Consider the following 16,858-nt stretch of genomic DNA (forward strand, 5'->3'; position numbering starts at 1 on the left):
GAACTGACACTGGAATGGAATGGCTGTCAGATGTAGAGAAGCTGATTTTTATAAAACTGTGCAGAGATCTCTTAATTTTTGCCAGAGCTGTATGTAAACTGGTCCATGATCCCAAGTATGCGGTAAAAAGGTCTGGCACCATAGTAAGAGAAACCTGTCCATATCATGATGCTTCACCACCATGCTTCACGGTCTTCAGCGCGTACTGTGGCTTGAATGCAGAGTTTGGGGGTCATCTGATGAACTGTCTGTGGCCCTTGGACCAAAATAGAACAAATTTAAGTTACAGTTCACAAAACGTTTCTCCATTTCTCTTTAGTCCAGTTGATGTGCTCTTTGGCAACTGTATCCGCTTAGGAGCCGATCATTGGTAACTTGAGACTGTGATCATCCTGGAGCCGATCATTGGTAACTTGAGACTGTGATCATCCTGGAGCCGATCATTGGTAACGTGAGACTGTGATCATCCTGGAGCCGATCATTGGCTGAGCCTTTGCCTTTCTGGCTATTCTTCCATCCATTATAATGGTCGTCTTCCGTTTTCTTCGCTCTGGTTTGGTTTCCATTATAAAGCATTGGAGATCATTTTAGCTGAACGGCCGATCATTGTCTGCACTTCTTTATAGGTTTTACTGTCTCCAATCATCTTTTTAATCACAGTACGCTGTTCTGAACAATGTCTCCAACAACCCATATTTCTCAGACTTTCCAGGAGAAATGCATGAGCAACATGTCCTGGCTTCACCCTTAATTAAGGGCCACCTGATTCACCCATTTGTCTTCACAGAATGATGGACCTCACTGATTGGACTCCACACTACTATTATTGTGATCACCACCTTACAATTAATTATTCTAATACACAGACTCAGAAACCTGCAGATCGTGAATGCGGAGTCTGGGGGTGTTCGTAGAATCTACTGCACCAACTGGTAAACTCTGTGACATTCGGTGATATAAATTATAGCAAAACAGGGATTAATCTGGTTAGTCATATTGTACTGCTATTATTATGTTGCACTCTACTGTACATGTACATACAGTTAGGTACAGAGATATCTGGACGGTGACACGAGTTTTGGCATTTTAGCAGCTTACCAGAACATATCCCCCATACAGTCCTATCACCAATCTGAGTGTAAAGTGCCAACTCTCAGCTTTAATCTGAGATATTCACATCCTAATTGGAGGAATGGTTTAGGAATTATAGTTCTGTAATATGAAGCTGCCTCTTATTAAAGGGACAAAAGCAAGTGGCCAATTATCTCAAAAGCTCATTGATGGGTGGCATTTGCATTTGGAAGCTGTTCCTGTGAACCCACAACATGCAGACAAAGAAGCTCTCAATGGTAGAGAAAAAGACCATCTTTAGGCTGAAAAAGAGAAGTAATTATTCAGAGAGAGATCAGAAATATTACTTGAGGCCAGATCACCAGTTTGTACATTCTGTAAAAAAAAAAAAAAAGTGTGCACTGGTGAGCTGGGAACTCAGAAGACCTGGATGTTCCCAGAAGACCCCTGTGACGGATGATCGTAGAATCCTTCCCATGGTGAATAAAAACCTCTTCACACCAACCCCCCAAGTGAAGAGCACTCTCCATAGAGTCGATGTTTTAGTACCCAAGTCCACCATAAACAGGCTTCATGAGATCAAATACAAATACAGAGGGGTCACCAAAAGGTGCAAGCCCCTAATCAGCTGAAAAATAGAAAGTCCAGATTACACTTTACTAAAAGACATCTAAAGAAGCTGCGCAGTTCTGGAAAAACAAAACTGAGATGAACCTGTACTAGAATGATGGGAAGAATGTCTGGAGAAGGCTTGGAGCGGCTCCTGATACTCCACACATCCCCTGTAACACATGGTTGAGGCGGTGTGATGGCGTAGGTATGCATGGCTGCCAATGGCGCCGAGTCACTACTGGTTATTGATGATGTGACTGAAGACCGAAGAAGCAGGATGCATCCTGTGTGTACAGGTCAATACTTTCTGCTCAGATTCACCCAAATGCAGCAAGGTTGATTGGACGACGCTTCACAGGACAGACTGACAATGACCTAAAACATCCTGTGAAAGCAAAGAAGTGGAATATTCTGCAATGGCCGAGTCCTCACCAGATCTCAGCCCATCGAGCTGCATTGCACAGGTTGAAGACAAAGCTGAAGGCAGAAAGAGCCACAAACAAGCGAGAACTGAAGTCACTGCAATAAAAGCGGCAAAGCATCATACTGGAGGAAACCAGTGACGGTGACGTTCATGGCCTCCAGACTTCAGGCCATCATTGCTGCAATGGATTCTGGGTATTTATTATGATGGAATATAGGAATATAGGCTGAACTGGATGGACAAATGTCTTTTTTCGGCCTTACTAACTATGTTACTATGTTACTATGATTCACTACAAAGGGGTAAACATGGACATTTCATTTCAGGGAAAGTGGATTTTTCCAATTTTGTGGAGGAGGCTTTGTAGAAAAATGGCTGTAATCCAGTAGTGGCAGACCACGTAACCACAATGGAGCCTGTGGGTTGGGAGGACCCCGTTCAAGCGCCGCCCCTCCATTGCATCGTACTTTCAACTGTTTTATAGAAATCATAGAATGGTAGAGTTGGAAGGGACCTCCAGAGTCATCATGTCCAACCACCTGCTCAATGCAAGAGTCACTAAATCTTCTCAGACACACCATGTGTAAGAAGAGAGCATGGCACTCACCGTCCCACAAACATTGTCCTTTATTTTGGATACATATACAGTTAAGTCCACATATATTTGGACAGACATTTTTCTCATTTTGGTTATAGACATTACCACAATGAATTTTAAACAAAACAATTCAGATGCAGTTGAAGTTCAGACTTTCAGCTTTCATTTGAGGGTATCCACATTAAAATTGGATGAAGGGTTTAGGAGTTTCAGCTCCTTCACATGTGCCACCCTGTTTTTAAAGGGACCAAAAGTACTTGGACAATTGACTCCAAGGCTATTTCATGGATAGGTGTGGGCAATCCCTTCATTATGTCATTCTGAATTAAGCAGATAAAAGGCCTGGAGTTGATTTGAAGTGTGGTTCTTGCATTTGGAAGGTTTTGTTATGAAGTAAACATGCGGTAAAGGAGCTCTCCATGCAGGTGAAACAAGCCATCCTTAAGCTGCGAAAACAGAAAAAACCCATCCGAGGAATTGCTACAATATTAGGAGTGGGACAATCTACAGTTTGGTGCATCCTGAGAAAGAAAGAAAGCACTGGTGATCTCATCAATGCAAAAAGACCTGGGCGCCCACGGAAGACAACAGTGGTGGATGATCGCAGAATAATCTCCATGGTGAAGAGAAACCCCTTCACAACAGCCAACCAAGTGACCAACACTCTCCAGGAGGTCGGCGTATCAATATCCAAATCTACCATAAAGAGAAGACTGCATGAAAGTAAATACAGAAGGTTCACTGCACGGTGCAAGCCAATCATAAGCATCAAGAAGAAAAAGGCTAAAAACATCTAAAAAAGCCAGCACAGTTCTGGAAGAACATTCTGTGGACAGATGAAACCAAGATCAACCTCTACCAGAATGATGGAAAGAGAAAAGTATGGCGAAGGCGTGGTACAGCTCATGATCCAAAGCATACCACATCATCTGTAAAACACGGCGGAGGCAGTGTGATGGCTTGGGCATGCATGGCTGCCAGTGGCACTGGGTCACTAGTGTTTATGGATGATGTGACACAGGAATGAATTCTGAGGTCTTCAGAGCCGCCATACTGTGTGCTCAGATCCAGCCAAATGCAGCCAAACTGATTGGTCGTCGTTTCATACTACAGATGGACAATGACCCAAAACATGAAGCCAAAGCAACCCAGGAGTTAATTAAAGCAAAGAAGTGGAATATTCCTGAATGGCCAAGTCAGTCACCTGATCTCAACCCAATTGAGCAGCATTTCACTTGTTAAAGACTAAACTTCAGACAGAAAGGCCACAAACAAACAGCAACTGAAAACCACCGCAGTGAAGGCCTGGCCGAGCATCAAAAAGGAGGAAACACAGCGTCTGGTGATGTCCATGAGTTCAAGACTTCAGGCAGTCATTGCCAACAGAGGGTTTTCAACCAAGTACTAAAAATGAACATTTTATTTACAATTATTGTATCTGTCCAATTACTTTTGGTCCCTTTAAAAGCAGGGTGGCATATGTTTTTTTTTTTTTAAATCAGATAATTTTTATTAACAATATTCAAATTGACAAACCGACACAATTGTGTCAGCAAAGGATAATAAACATGTTTACAAACATTTTGAAAGTCCCCCAGTCCCCCCTTACCTCCCCCTCCCTTAAAGCCTCTATAAACCAGAATAGGACAATACCATACATTATAAGACACCATCCCACTGGACTCAGTTCCTCTCCATCCACAGTTTCCAAAGTGTTTCAAAGATTTTCTCACTTTTCCTTTTTTCATAAATACCCTTTTCCATATTAATAACCATATCAGACGGTCTATAGAATTCCTGCGGAGTCGGCGGTACCTCACCCAACCAGTGCCTGGCAATTGGCACAACATACAATAATCTAGCTATGGCCACTTTATGATGATGGAACTCGGATCTCTTCCACATATCCCATAATATATATCACAGGATCGCTTGCGATTGCTCAGCCATACAATTTCCCAATGGCTTCTCCCACATCCAACCAGTATGATTTCAATCTCGTACATTGCCATAACATGTATAACATGTGTAGCAGGGCCCCTCGGACAGGCACCTAGGACACTCGGAGGTCTGTCTCAGCCCTGCCTTATATAGTCTATCTGGAGTTCTATATACTCTGTGAAGTACATATATTTGCGAAAGTCTACCCGGCTCACTTAATGATAACTGGGGGAATATACTCCATGATATCCTCCCATGTATCCTCCTCTGTCCTTCCCAGCTCTTCCTCCCATTTCTCTTTTGCCTTAATAGGGAATCTATTAAGAAAGGTATATAACAAATCCCTATAAATATCCGAGAATACCCTTTTGTTCCTCCCGTCGCACAGACATAGTCCACCAGAATGTCTCTATAAATTCCCATATCCATCGGTTTGCTTTGCACAAGATAGGCATGTCTCAACTGTCCACATTGAAACCTACAGGTCTCCTGCAACCCGTAGCTCTCCTGCAGCGCCTCAAAGGATAACAGTCCTTGTGCGTCCTGAATCTGAGCCACATATTGAATACCCAATGATGTCCACTTTTTTAATTCCCCCATTTTAATAAATTCAGGTAGTATTTCATTATGCCATATTGGGGAGAGATTTGTTAAAAGTCCCACTTCTCTTGTCTTTTTAATTGCCTCCCATACTTTTTGAACCAGCATCAAAGTAGGATAGGACGTTCCAAACTTCCCAAATCTCCCATCCCTGAACCAATGGGTCCCTTCCCACCAACCAAACCAAAATCCGTTGAACCGAGCCCAGTCCATTCACCTCTCTCCAACCTCTCATCTGCTGACCCTGCGCTGCCAAAAAGTAGATCCAGGGATTCGGAAGGGCCAGCCCCCCCCATCTTTAGGCCTCTGAAGCAATTCCAGCCTAATTCTTGGCTGTTTCTTCCCCCAAACAAGGTCTCAATATATAGAGTTAATGGTATGAAACCACTTTCGGGGCAACCAAGCGGGAGAATTATGCAATATGTACAATAATTGGGGCATAACAATCATTTTAATTAAGTTTATCCTTCCCACCAGATAAAACTTGAACCACACCCCTATTTTCTTCCTAAACCTGTCCAACAATGGGGACAGATTCAGATCAACGTAGCTCGAGAGAGGAAAAGACACTTGAACACCTAAATATTTGAACTGAGAAACCACTGTCCGCTTACTACCTGATATTGGGATGTCATCGCCCCCTTTATCCACTATCAAGATATTTGACTTCGCCCAATTGATTCCCAGACCAGATATATCACCAAATGTCCTGAGAATATTCATCGCACCCTCCAAGGCCTCTCCAGAATTTTCTAAAAAGAGTAACATGTCATCTGCATATAGGGCTATTTTCTCCTCTATCATGCCATACCGGAACCCCCTAACCGAAGTCAAGCTCCTAATTGTCTGTGCCAGGGGCTCCACTGCCAACGCAAATAGCAGCGGAGACAGCGGACACCCCTGCCCAGTCCCCCTATATAAACCAAAACTTCCAGACAACTCTCCATTAACTCTCACCCTAGCAGTCGGTGAAGAATACAATAACCTCACCCACGAGATAAAAGTCGGCCCGAAACCAAAAGATCTCAGAACCTCCCAAAGATAGCACCATTCAACACTATCAAACGCTTTACGCGCATCCAATGAGACTACAACTCTATTACCCTCATTGTCTGATGGCAGCTGCAAGTCCAGGAATAATCTAGGTAAGTTTATCGCTGTAGACTTATTTGGCATAAAACCAAAGTGATCAGGATGGACCAGGTTCTGGACCACACTTGAAAAATGGTTAGCCACTACCTTAGCCAAAATCTTAACATCCGCCGTCAGCAAGAAATTAGTCTATATGACCCCGCGATTTCCGGGTCCTTACCTTCCTTTAAAATAACTACAACTGTCGCCTCTCTCATGGACGCCGGCAGCTCTCCCTCCCGTAGCGCCTAATCAAAAACTATCTATAATTTAGCCACTGAAATATCCAATAAATTCTTATATATCTCAACCGGGAGTCCATCAGCTCCAGGGGCCTTGTTGTTAGTTATTGACATGACAGCAAGTCTAATCTCCTCTTCCGTTATAGGTTCATCCAACCTCCTATCGCAATCCCCAATCCTAGAAAGTTTTGCCTCACCCAGGAAGTTTTCAATATCCCACAATGTAGCCCTCAACCCAGATAAATACAGTTTCTCATAAAAACTTCTCAACTCACCCAAAATATCAACTACATCTGTCAACACAGTCCCTTCATGTCCTTAGTTTGCACACATACGATGATTCTTTCTGTGCCGCCGTTACCACCGAGAGCAAGTGCCCCACGTTTCTCAAAAAACTGTAATTTCTGAAAAGCTCTTCTTCTCTCCGCTTTTTTCATATACAACTTATTAACCGCTTCCTGGGCTTCCCTTAGTCTACATTGAGATATCTCTGATGGGTCCGACACCATGTCCCTTTCTGCTCTTTCTAATTTCTCAATGATCTCCCTATCATCCATCCTAGTATTGGATTTACATCTAGAAATCTCCCTAAAAAGAAGGCCCCTCAGAAAAGCTTTCATTGCGTCCCAAACTACCCGCTTATCAGCGCTATCTTCATTAAACTGCCAGTACTCTGTGATCTCCTTCTTAATGTTATCCATATTAATATGTTCAAACCACAGGGGGTGAAATTTCCACCCACCTCCCCGTCCAGTCCTCCCTCCTGTCCGTCTAATCAAGAGCTCTATAGTCTTGTGGTCCGAAATCACTCTTGGGAGATATTCTATGCCACAGATCATGCGCGTCATTAAATCATTTCCCAGTGCTAGGTCAATCCTGGAAAGCGAGCCGTGAGTTGCAGAATAACAGGAGTAACAGACTACATTCTCATTCCTCACCAATTCTGTCATATAATTACCAAAAGTGCCTTTCTTAAACCTTTCTTATACCTGTCCCACCCTTCATCCATCACATTATTGACATCCCCAATAATTAACATTGGTAATCCCATACCCCATTTATACAATTCAAATATTTCTTGTACCATTTTCCCAGAATATGGGGGTGGGAAGTAAACAGCCGCAAGGCATAATGGTTGCCCATAAATTTTGCAGAATAACAGAACATATTGCCCATCTCTATCTACATGGCTCTCAATTTCTTCAAAAGGCGTGGACGCCCCAATCAGTACCGACCCCACCTAGCATATGAAGAATACATAGAGTGATAAGACTTTCCAATCCACCTCCTTTTTAACACATCCTTCTTTTCTGCGAGCAAATGTGTCTCCTGGAGACAAATTACATCCGGGCCCCGTTTTCTCACATATTCCATAATTGCTGTTCTCCGAGTTCCCTCCGACAGTCCTCTTATATAACTTTGTATTTGTGCGGTTTCATGGTGGGAGACACAAATTCCTGACCCCTTGAAATAGGATGTTGTTCCCAGCAAACTAGAAGTCCCAATTTCCAGCAATAGATCTAACCCCTCCCCAATACTCATTAACACAATAACCCATAACTGATCCGCTGTTGTCTTTCACCTCTCTTATCAGAGAGTAGGTAGTCCAGCGTCTAGCTAGCCTTCCCTCAGTGCCTGTAATCCGCTGTAACTAGAACACCTCCCCAACCCCTCCGCATATACAACAACATTATGACAATAATAAGTCCTCTGAGAACCGCAACATCTATTAAACCAAAGTCCGGAGGTAACAATAAGGCAGCATCATCTTCATCTCCAGAATCTTCCTTTCACTTCCCTCCTTCTTTGTTCGCTGTGAGCTTCTGCTTATTTAAGTCCAGCCACTTAGTGGCTTCTTCTGATGTTGGAAAAAAGTGAACCGCCCCCAGGGCTACAACCCTTAATTTCGCTGGGTAGAGAGTAGAATAAATCAATTTCAAGTCTCTCAATCTCCTTTTAGCTGCTCCATAACTCATCCTCTGTTTTTGCACCTCAGCCGAGTAATCTGGGTAAATAGAGCTCTTCTGGCCATTAATGCGCATGTCCTCAGCTGCACGAGCACTCCTCAATATGGCATCTCTGTCCCTATGGTTCAGAATCCTAGCAAGGATAGTACGAGGGGGGAACCCGGCGGGAGAGGTTTCATAGGAACGCAGTGCGCCCTTTCCACCGCAAATAACTTAGGTTATCAGCGCCTATCTTGTCCTGGAGCCATTTTTCAATAAATTTTGTAGGGTCATTTCCTTCAGTCTGCTCAGGAAAACCCACTAGTCTCACATTATTCCTCCGTGAGCGATTCTCCAGAGGATGACACAGTACAGGGGGGCCAGAGGGGGAGGAAGGAAGGCGGGAAAACGATGGTGTGGAGTAAGAAGCTGTGGAGGAGCTTATAACTGGGGAACCCACTTTGCGAGACATTTATGCCTTTATTGTATTTACTTCTGCTATAGTCCCATCCACTCTGTGTGTGAGAGTTGTTATCGCAATTTTGCATGATCTGATCAGATCTTAAATGTCTTGCAAAGTGGGTTCCCCAGTTATAAGCTCCTCCACAGCTTCTTACTCCACACCATCATTTTCCCGCCTTCCTTCCTCCCCCTCTGGCCCCCCTGTACTGTGTCATCCTCTGAAACTTCTCCTTGCACTTTCCTTTTCTCTGCAGCCTGTTCCTCCTCCTCTTCAGCCAGCTCTTTCCCTGCTCCGTCCACCCAGGCATACTTTTCAAGCTTAGCAGCCACTTCTAGCCTCTTTGCATATGAGGCATTTGCAGCGTCTGCTCTCTCAGCTGCCTCCACACTGTCGGTGCCATCTTGGTTCTGGGTCACCGCTCCTGCCTTGGGGTCCTGCTGCCATTTCCGGACCATATCTGCACAGCACCACACATTGGGGCTGACCTCCGGTAACCTCCCTCACCATACAACGTGTTATCAGCTCCCAGAGAGCTCTTATCTTCAGGATAAATGCAGGGTCACAGCAGAGGAGCTCCAGAAGCCGACCGCTCACATCAGGTGCTAGACATGTTACGGAGCTGAAACTCCTAAACCCTTCATCCAATTTTAATGTGGATACCCTTAAATGAAAGCTGAAAATCTGAACTTCAACTGCATCTGAATTGTTTTGTTTAAAATTCATTGTGGTAATGTCTATAACCAAAATTAGAATAATGTTGTCTCTGTCCAAATATATATGGACCTAACTAAAACACAGGCAGGGAGGCTTTCACGTGGAAATGCACCGGACGACAGCCATTTCATGCTGGCTTGTGCTTCTACGGGACCTGGACAATGTTTGTGGGATGGTGACTGCCATGCCCTCTTCTTACACATGGTGAATTTGGACATATGCTTGTTTCTCGGCTGATCAGCACTCGTGTCCTTGGAGTTTTAATAAGCCTTGTGTCCTCAGAGTTGCCGTTCACCTTCCCCCTTCTTTACACACATCAAATCTTCTCAGACAGATGTCTCTCCAGCCTCTGTTTGAAGACTTCCATTGAAGGAGAACTCACCACCTCTCGTGGCCGCCTGGTCCTGGTTGCTGATACAGTTGAAAACAATGATGGGAGAGGGAGTGTTCACTGATGCTCCCACCTCTGTGACAGCTCAGTTCAGATGGCACGATAGCATCACTACAGAGCGCCCTGTGCGCTGAGCAGTGCAGACGGTCAGAAGGCTGCAGAGACCGGAGCAGCGAAGGAACGGGGGGTTGTGTTTGTTTATTTTTTTATGTATGGTGCCCATATTATTGCATGGAAGATGCATGTTGTAAAACCCAGCTGCATTAAGTAAGGAATTAAATATTTCTGTGCTTAAACATAAAACCATTAAGGATATGTTTACATGTTGCATTTTTGCTATGATATTGGGAATAAGGGCAATGCTATGATATAGGGGCAGTATTATGATACAGGGGGATAGGAGCGGTACTAGGATACGATACAGGGGGATAGGAGCGGTGCTAGGATACAGGGGGATAGGAGCGGCGCTAGGATAGAGGGGGATAGGAGCGGCGCTAGGATACAGGGGGATAGGAGCGGCGCTAGGGTACAGGGGGATAGGAGCGGCGCTAGGATACAGGGGGATAGGAGCGGCGCTAGGATAGAGGGGGATAGGAGCGGCGCTAGGATAGAGGGGGATAGGAGCGGCGCTAGGATAGAGGGGGATAGGAGCGGCGCTAGGATAGAGGGGGATAGGAGCGGCGCTAGGATAGAGGGGGATAGGAGCGGCGCTAGGATACAGGGGGATAGGAGCGGCGCTAGGGTACAGGGGGATAGGAGCGGCGCTAGGATACAGGGGGATAGGAGCGGCGCTAGGGTACAGGGGGACAGGAGCGGCTCCAGGATACACAGATAGGAGCGGTGCTGCAATACAGGGAGATAGGAGTGATACTACGATAGGAGCCAGCACACAGAGACAGGATAAGGGGGTGATGCAGCAGACATACAGGGGATGGGCGAGCAGAGCAGGTATTCGTAATGCAGCATAATATAGAGGAACGTGTGACTGTTATATTAGCAGAATGGATGTAGTGGGCTCAGTGAGGGAGATTTGTGCTCTACTGCTGAGGATGAGGAGAACAAGAAGACCCAGCATGGCATCTCTAACCGTGAACCAGCAGTGAATTATCAGTGTCCTGACCAATGAAGGTGGAGTGGGCGGGGCTAGTACCGCCCATGAGGAAGCGGCATGACCAGGAAGAGCAGCATGTAAACACATAGATTGGTATTTGACCCATCTGTGCCTATTTTCATAGAATCATAGAATGTTAGAGGTGGAAGGGACCTCCAGTGTCCTCGTGTCCAACCCCCTACTCAATGCAGGAGTCACTGAACCCTCTCAGACAGATGTCTCTCCAGCCTCTGAAGACTTCCATTGAAGGAGAACTCACCACTTCTCATGGCCGCCTGTTCCACTCATTGATCGCCCTCACCGTCACCCTTCTAATCTCTAATCTGTATCTTCTCCCTTCAGTTTCTTCCATTGTTTCTCGTGTTTCCATGTGTAAATTAGAATAATGATGACCCCTCTACACTGTGACAGACCCTCAGATTTTTCTGATGCCTGGGTTGCTTGTATGCAGAGTTTGTGTCCACATCCTGCTGGCACTTTTCAATGAGACTGGCTCCAATCACTGGGCGTGCAGTGATGGGGTGAAGGTGGATTACCAAGGCACACAATCTGTCAGATTCCCTCACCTGCGGCGGCCACCAAAATAAGGCGCCTAGTCACTAACGACTTCCCTCTTTTTTCCCCACAGCAAGTTCCGCCTGTCCTACTACCCCCATCGTCTGGAGTCTTTCACCGCTCTGCTGCATGAGGCCTTTGGAGGTCACTGTGAGCACATGGTGTACGGAGATTTTATGCCATATACTGCCGGCCAAGACACAGAGCCCTGTTACTTCATCCATGTCACCAAGAAAGCCACATGAGCAGAAGACACCCAAAAGGGGGAGGAGCCTCATCTATACTGGATGCCCGAGAGGGGGAGGGGCTTCATGTACACTGGGAGCCTCAGAGGGGGAGGGGCTTCACCTACACTGGACGCGTCGGAGGGGGAGGGGTCTCACTTACACTTGAGGCCCCACAGGGGGAGGGGTTTTACCTACATTAAAAGCTCCAGAGATGAGGGGCTTCACCTACACTGAACGCCACAGAGATGAGGGGCTTCACCTACACTGAACGCCATCATTTTGTGGTTTACTGCTGCTTGTGCTGTAATTGGAGATGCTTCTGTATGAATAAATCAGCTGCTACCATCTTCATTCTGTGCAGTGGTCTCCTGCAGTCCACGATGTATGCCAATGGCTGCCATGGGTCATCTCGCACCACATCTACGAACATCACATTATTTATAACATGCAGGAGAAGGAAATGTCTACACCCGAAGAGAAGTATTGGCAATTGTCCTACAGGCTGTCCTACATAATACACAAATAAGCTGGAAACCGCTAGACCGGAATATTTAGCGTGATTGGACTATTTTATATTTAACCATATTTTTACATGGTGATGGGGGCACAGTATCTATCAACACTGATGGTGCTGCGTGACATTAATGATGCACTGACACTGCTGTGCACTGCTGGGAGCTGACACTGATTGTGCTGTGCGCTGCTGGGGGCTGACACTGACTGTGCTGTTGGGGGCTGACACTGTGCTGTGCACTGCTGGGAGCTGACACTGACTCCTGTGTGCTGTTAGGGGCTGACACTGACTGAGCTGTGCGCTGCTGGGAGCTGACACTGACTCCTGTGTGCTGTTAGGGGCTGACACTGACTGAGCTGTGCGCTGCTGGGGGCTGACACTGACTGTGCTGTGTGCTGTTAGGGGCTGACACTGACTGAGCTGTGCGCTGCTGGGGGCTGACACTGACTGTGCTGTGTGCTGTTGGGAGCTGACACTGACTATGCTGTGTGCTGCTGGGGTGTCACGAACCAAGACTGTTAAGAATAGTGGATGACCATATACACCAAACAATGGGATGGACTGGGGAGAAGGCCCACACCGTAGGGAACAAGAGATGGGGCACCTCCTGAACTCCAACCTGTGTCTGTCCCTAAACTCCCCTAATGCCCTAAGCGGGTCCTTCCCCCTTCCATCTCATATCTAAACCCTGTTTGTCTCCTCACTATTCCCTGGCTAGTGCACTGGCCGGCAAGGATGCTAGCCTCACCACTGCAGATGGTCAACAACACAGGGAGAGGGATAACAACAAGACAGACAGAAAAGGGGAACTTAACAACTGTCTCTGCTGCAAAGCACTGCACAGCAGAGGGTACGGTACCAGGACTACGAACTCCATGAAACCAGCAGATTCACCACTGCAAAGAGAGCTCCTTACTCCAGGCTTGGTCAACATCGATTGCTCTATCACTGACAGGCAGCTGATCCGTCATGTGACTTTTTAAAGGATGGTGGAAGTGGTCACTACTCACATCAGCTGACTAGCAACAAAGCAGCTGCTAGCAAGGAAACTGACATTTAACCCTTGCTGGCCTGAAAGGAAAAAAAGCTACATTTCAATTATAGCAAAGCCAGTGCTACCATGAACCCTTGCTATATACAGAGGGAACCACCACCCTCCTCCTGAGAGGACTCCGAGACTAAGGGTTTACTTGTGGCGAGGGTTGAGTCTTGTCCCTACTCCCTGGTAGCACCTTAGCTGCCCCCAGCGGAGAAGGGGTAGGTTTGAGATGGACGACAGAGATTGTAGCTCCCAGGCAGCAGTCCTTACAAGACTGGTCCCAACTAACTACTTTCTTGGAGCGCCAAACAATGACTGGATTGTGTCTCTTCAGCCAGGGAAGGCCTAAGAAGATGGGGGTTGGCATACCCTCCAAGACGTAGCACGACCAGGACTCCTCATGAAAAGTCCCTATACGCAGGTTAACATGGTCTACAACTTGGGTCACACTCCCCTAGCTGAGAGTCAATCACCCGAACAGTAATGGGTCTCACCAGCGTCCTACCGATCAGACCATGGGTCTGAACAAAGCAAGAATCCACCAGATTGACTCCAGCTCCACTATCCACAAGCAGCAGTATAGTTTGTTACCCCGCCAACCACTTCAGCTGAAATGGTACACAGACATAAAGGTGGAGGAAATGTGCACACCCTTGTCGTCTACCTCCACACGACCAGGAGAATGTGGCTTTTGTGATGAAGTACATACTTTGCAGTGAGATGGGCAGACATTGACGTAATGATCATTCAGACCACAGTAGAAACACGTCCCCATTAGTGATGAGCAAGTGTACTCGTTGCTCGGGTGACCTCCCGAGTATTTATGACTGCTCGGAGATTAAGTTTTCATGCCGGCAGCTGAATGATTTACCGCTACTAGCTAGGCTGAGTACATGTGGGGGTTGCCTGGTTGCTAGGGAATCTCCACATGTAATCAAGCAGGCTAGTAGCTGTAAAACATTCAGCTGCCGCAATAAAAACTTGATCTCTGAGCAGTCATAAATAGAGTTGAGCAACTTTTACTTTTTTCGGATCGAGTCGGGTTTCGCGAAACCCGACTTTGTCAAAAGTCGGGTCGGGTGAAATCGGTTGATTATTGCATAATGTCAGGGGCCGACTGAAACACGAAACCCAATGCAAGTCAATGGGGAATCAAAGTCGGCAGTGAGTGGAGGACAGGAAAACACCTACAGTGCCCATTTTAATGCCAAAAACATCAATTCTTATTACTGAAGCTTGTCAATATTAATTTACTTTATAATAATAGTTAGGCATTGAAAACTGGGGGTCATTTGGCTAAAGTTGTGGGGAGGTAGGGCTGGCTCAAGTTTTTCATGGGCCCAGGAAACGCGGAATACGTCACGGCGGTGTTGCAGGGAGAGGTAAGTATTTCAACTTTGCAAGTGCTGTGATCCTGAGCAAGCAGGGGGGCACACTCGTTGGCACTGGCACAGGGCCCCTCATAGTACGGCGGTGTGTTTGACGGCGGGTGGCGCCTCCCACTGGCAGAGACACTTTTGCGTACTATGAGGGGCCCTGTGCCAGTGCAAACGAGTATGCCCCCCCCCCCACCTGATGAAGGAACCTGCACTTTCATCTGCACCTTCCTCTTTGTCCCCGTGTAAGGTGGTATAGTATGCAGGAAGGGGAACCTGACTATCAGCAGGGTCAGATTCTGGCTGTGTAGAGTGCAAGGGGAATGTAGTGGTCTGGGTCAATGTACCAGCAGACTCCTCTAGCACCGGCTGGGCAATGGGCAGGATGAGGAGGAAACACAGATATAGGCCCAAATAATAAAGTGGGCTAAATGCAGTTCAAAATTGGTAACAGGACTAAACAAGCGGCATTGCTTTGTTCAGCGGAGGACAACTGTAATGAGAGGCTGACATGGTGAGTAGGCCCAAATAAGTAAGTAGGCTAAATGCAGTTCAAAATTGGTAACAGGACTAAACAGGCGGCATTGCTTTGTGAAGCGGAGGACAACTGTAAGGAGAGGCTGACACAGTGAGTAGGCCCAAATAAGTAAGTAGGCTAAATGTCTGCCAAAATTTTTTTCAGAAATAAACAGGTGGCATTGCTACGTACAGGGGTGGGCTCCTCTGCTGAGTAGCAGACAGTGGTAGTAGGCGCAAAGTATTAACTGGTCTAAATGGAGGCCAGGGCCCCTGTATATTTTAACTATCATGTATCATTTCAAAAATTTGTATTGGCAGTGCCATTGAAGGATTTAACAGCCCAGACTACACAGTGGTGAAGCAGGGAGAGGTAAGTATTGCAAGTGGTAGAGCACTGTTCGACCTGGGGGCAACACTCACGTGGGCGGCGGTAGTGGCACAGGGCCCCTCATATTACGACCGTGTGTCTGACGTTGGTTGTGCACCACCACCGTCAGAGACACTTCATTGTACTATGAGGGACCCTGTGCCAGTGCCGTCGCCCAAGAGTGGGCACACCCACCTGTCGAGGCAAACGGCACTCGCACGGGTGCTTGCGCCAGGTGGTGACCACGGCCCTGTGGGGGGAGTCAGCCCATTTAGGGAGGTATAAAAATGGCCTATGATGGACATTCAGCAGCTGCAAATGGAGGAATTGGAGAAGTCAGTAAGAGGAGGCCAAAAGCCAGACCTTTTTACAGGCAAGCTACGTGTCAGCAGGGGAAGGTGGGGCAAAATAATTTGAAATCCATGATTGGTTCATTTTAATGAAGGCTACATCATCAACATTTTGGGTAGCCAGACGTGTCCTTTTTTCGGTCAGTATTGAACCAGCAGCACTGAAGACTCTTTCTGATAGCACACTAGCAGCAGGATAAGCGAGCTCCTGTAATGCATATTCTGCCAATTCAGGTCTGGTGTCTATTTTAGATGCCCAGTAATCAAAGGGGAATGACGCGTGAGGGAGAACATCGATAAGGGCGGAAAAGTAGTTCGTAACCGTACTGGAGAAATGCTGTCTCTTGTCACTTTGAATCGATGCAGCAGTACCGGTCGTGTCAGCGGTCATTGCGAAATCACTCCACAACCTGGTCAGAAAACCCCTCTGTCCACCGCCACTTCTGATTTGTGCACCTCTGCCATGTTGCCCCCTACGGCTCGTGTGAGAACCATCACCATCGCGGTGTGCTGGGAATGCCTGAACCAAACGGTCTACAAGAGTTGCTTGTTTGGTAGCCAATATTTGCTCCAGGTTCTCATGTGCCATGATATTTTGTAATTTTCCTTTATATCGTGGATCCAGGAGGCAGGCCAACCAGTAATCGTCATTGGTCATCATTTTGAT

At 46.6% G+C, this 16,858-nt stretch overlaps 1 protein-coding gene across 2 annotated transcripts in view; it reads left to right on the forward strand.

The window, feature by feature from the left end:
- GNMT (glycine N-methyltransferase) overlaps positions 1–12,376 on the forward strand; it is a 177,852-nt gene extending 165,476 nt beyond the window's left edge. For both annotated transcript variants that reach the window (XM_077281857.1, XM_077281858.1), the window contains one exon: positions 11,873–12,376. In XM_077281857.1, coding sequence (XP_077137972.1) covers positions 11,873–12,044 — 172 coding nt within the window. In that variant the 3' untranslated portion in view covers positions 12,045–12,376. The remainder of the gene's footprint in view (positions 1–11,872) is intronic.
- Positions 12,377–16,858: the final 4,482 nt, after the last annotated feature.

The sequence above is a fragment of the Ranitomeya variabilis genome, chromosome 2 (assembly GCF_051348905.1).
Source record: "Ranitomeya variabilis isolate aRanVar5 chromosome 2, aRanVar5.hap1, whole genome shotgun sequence".
NCBI lineage: Eukaryota > Metazoa > Chordata > Amphibia > Anura > Dendrobatidae > Ranitomeya > Ranitomeya variabilis.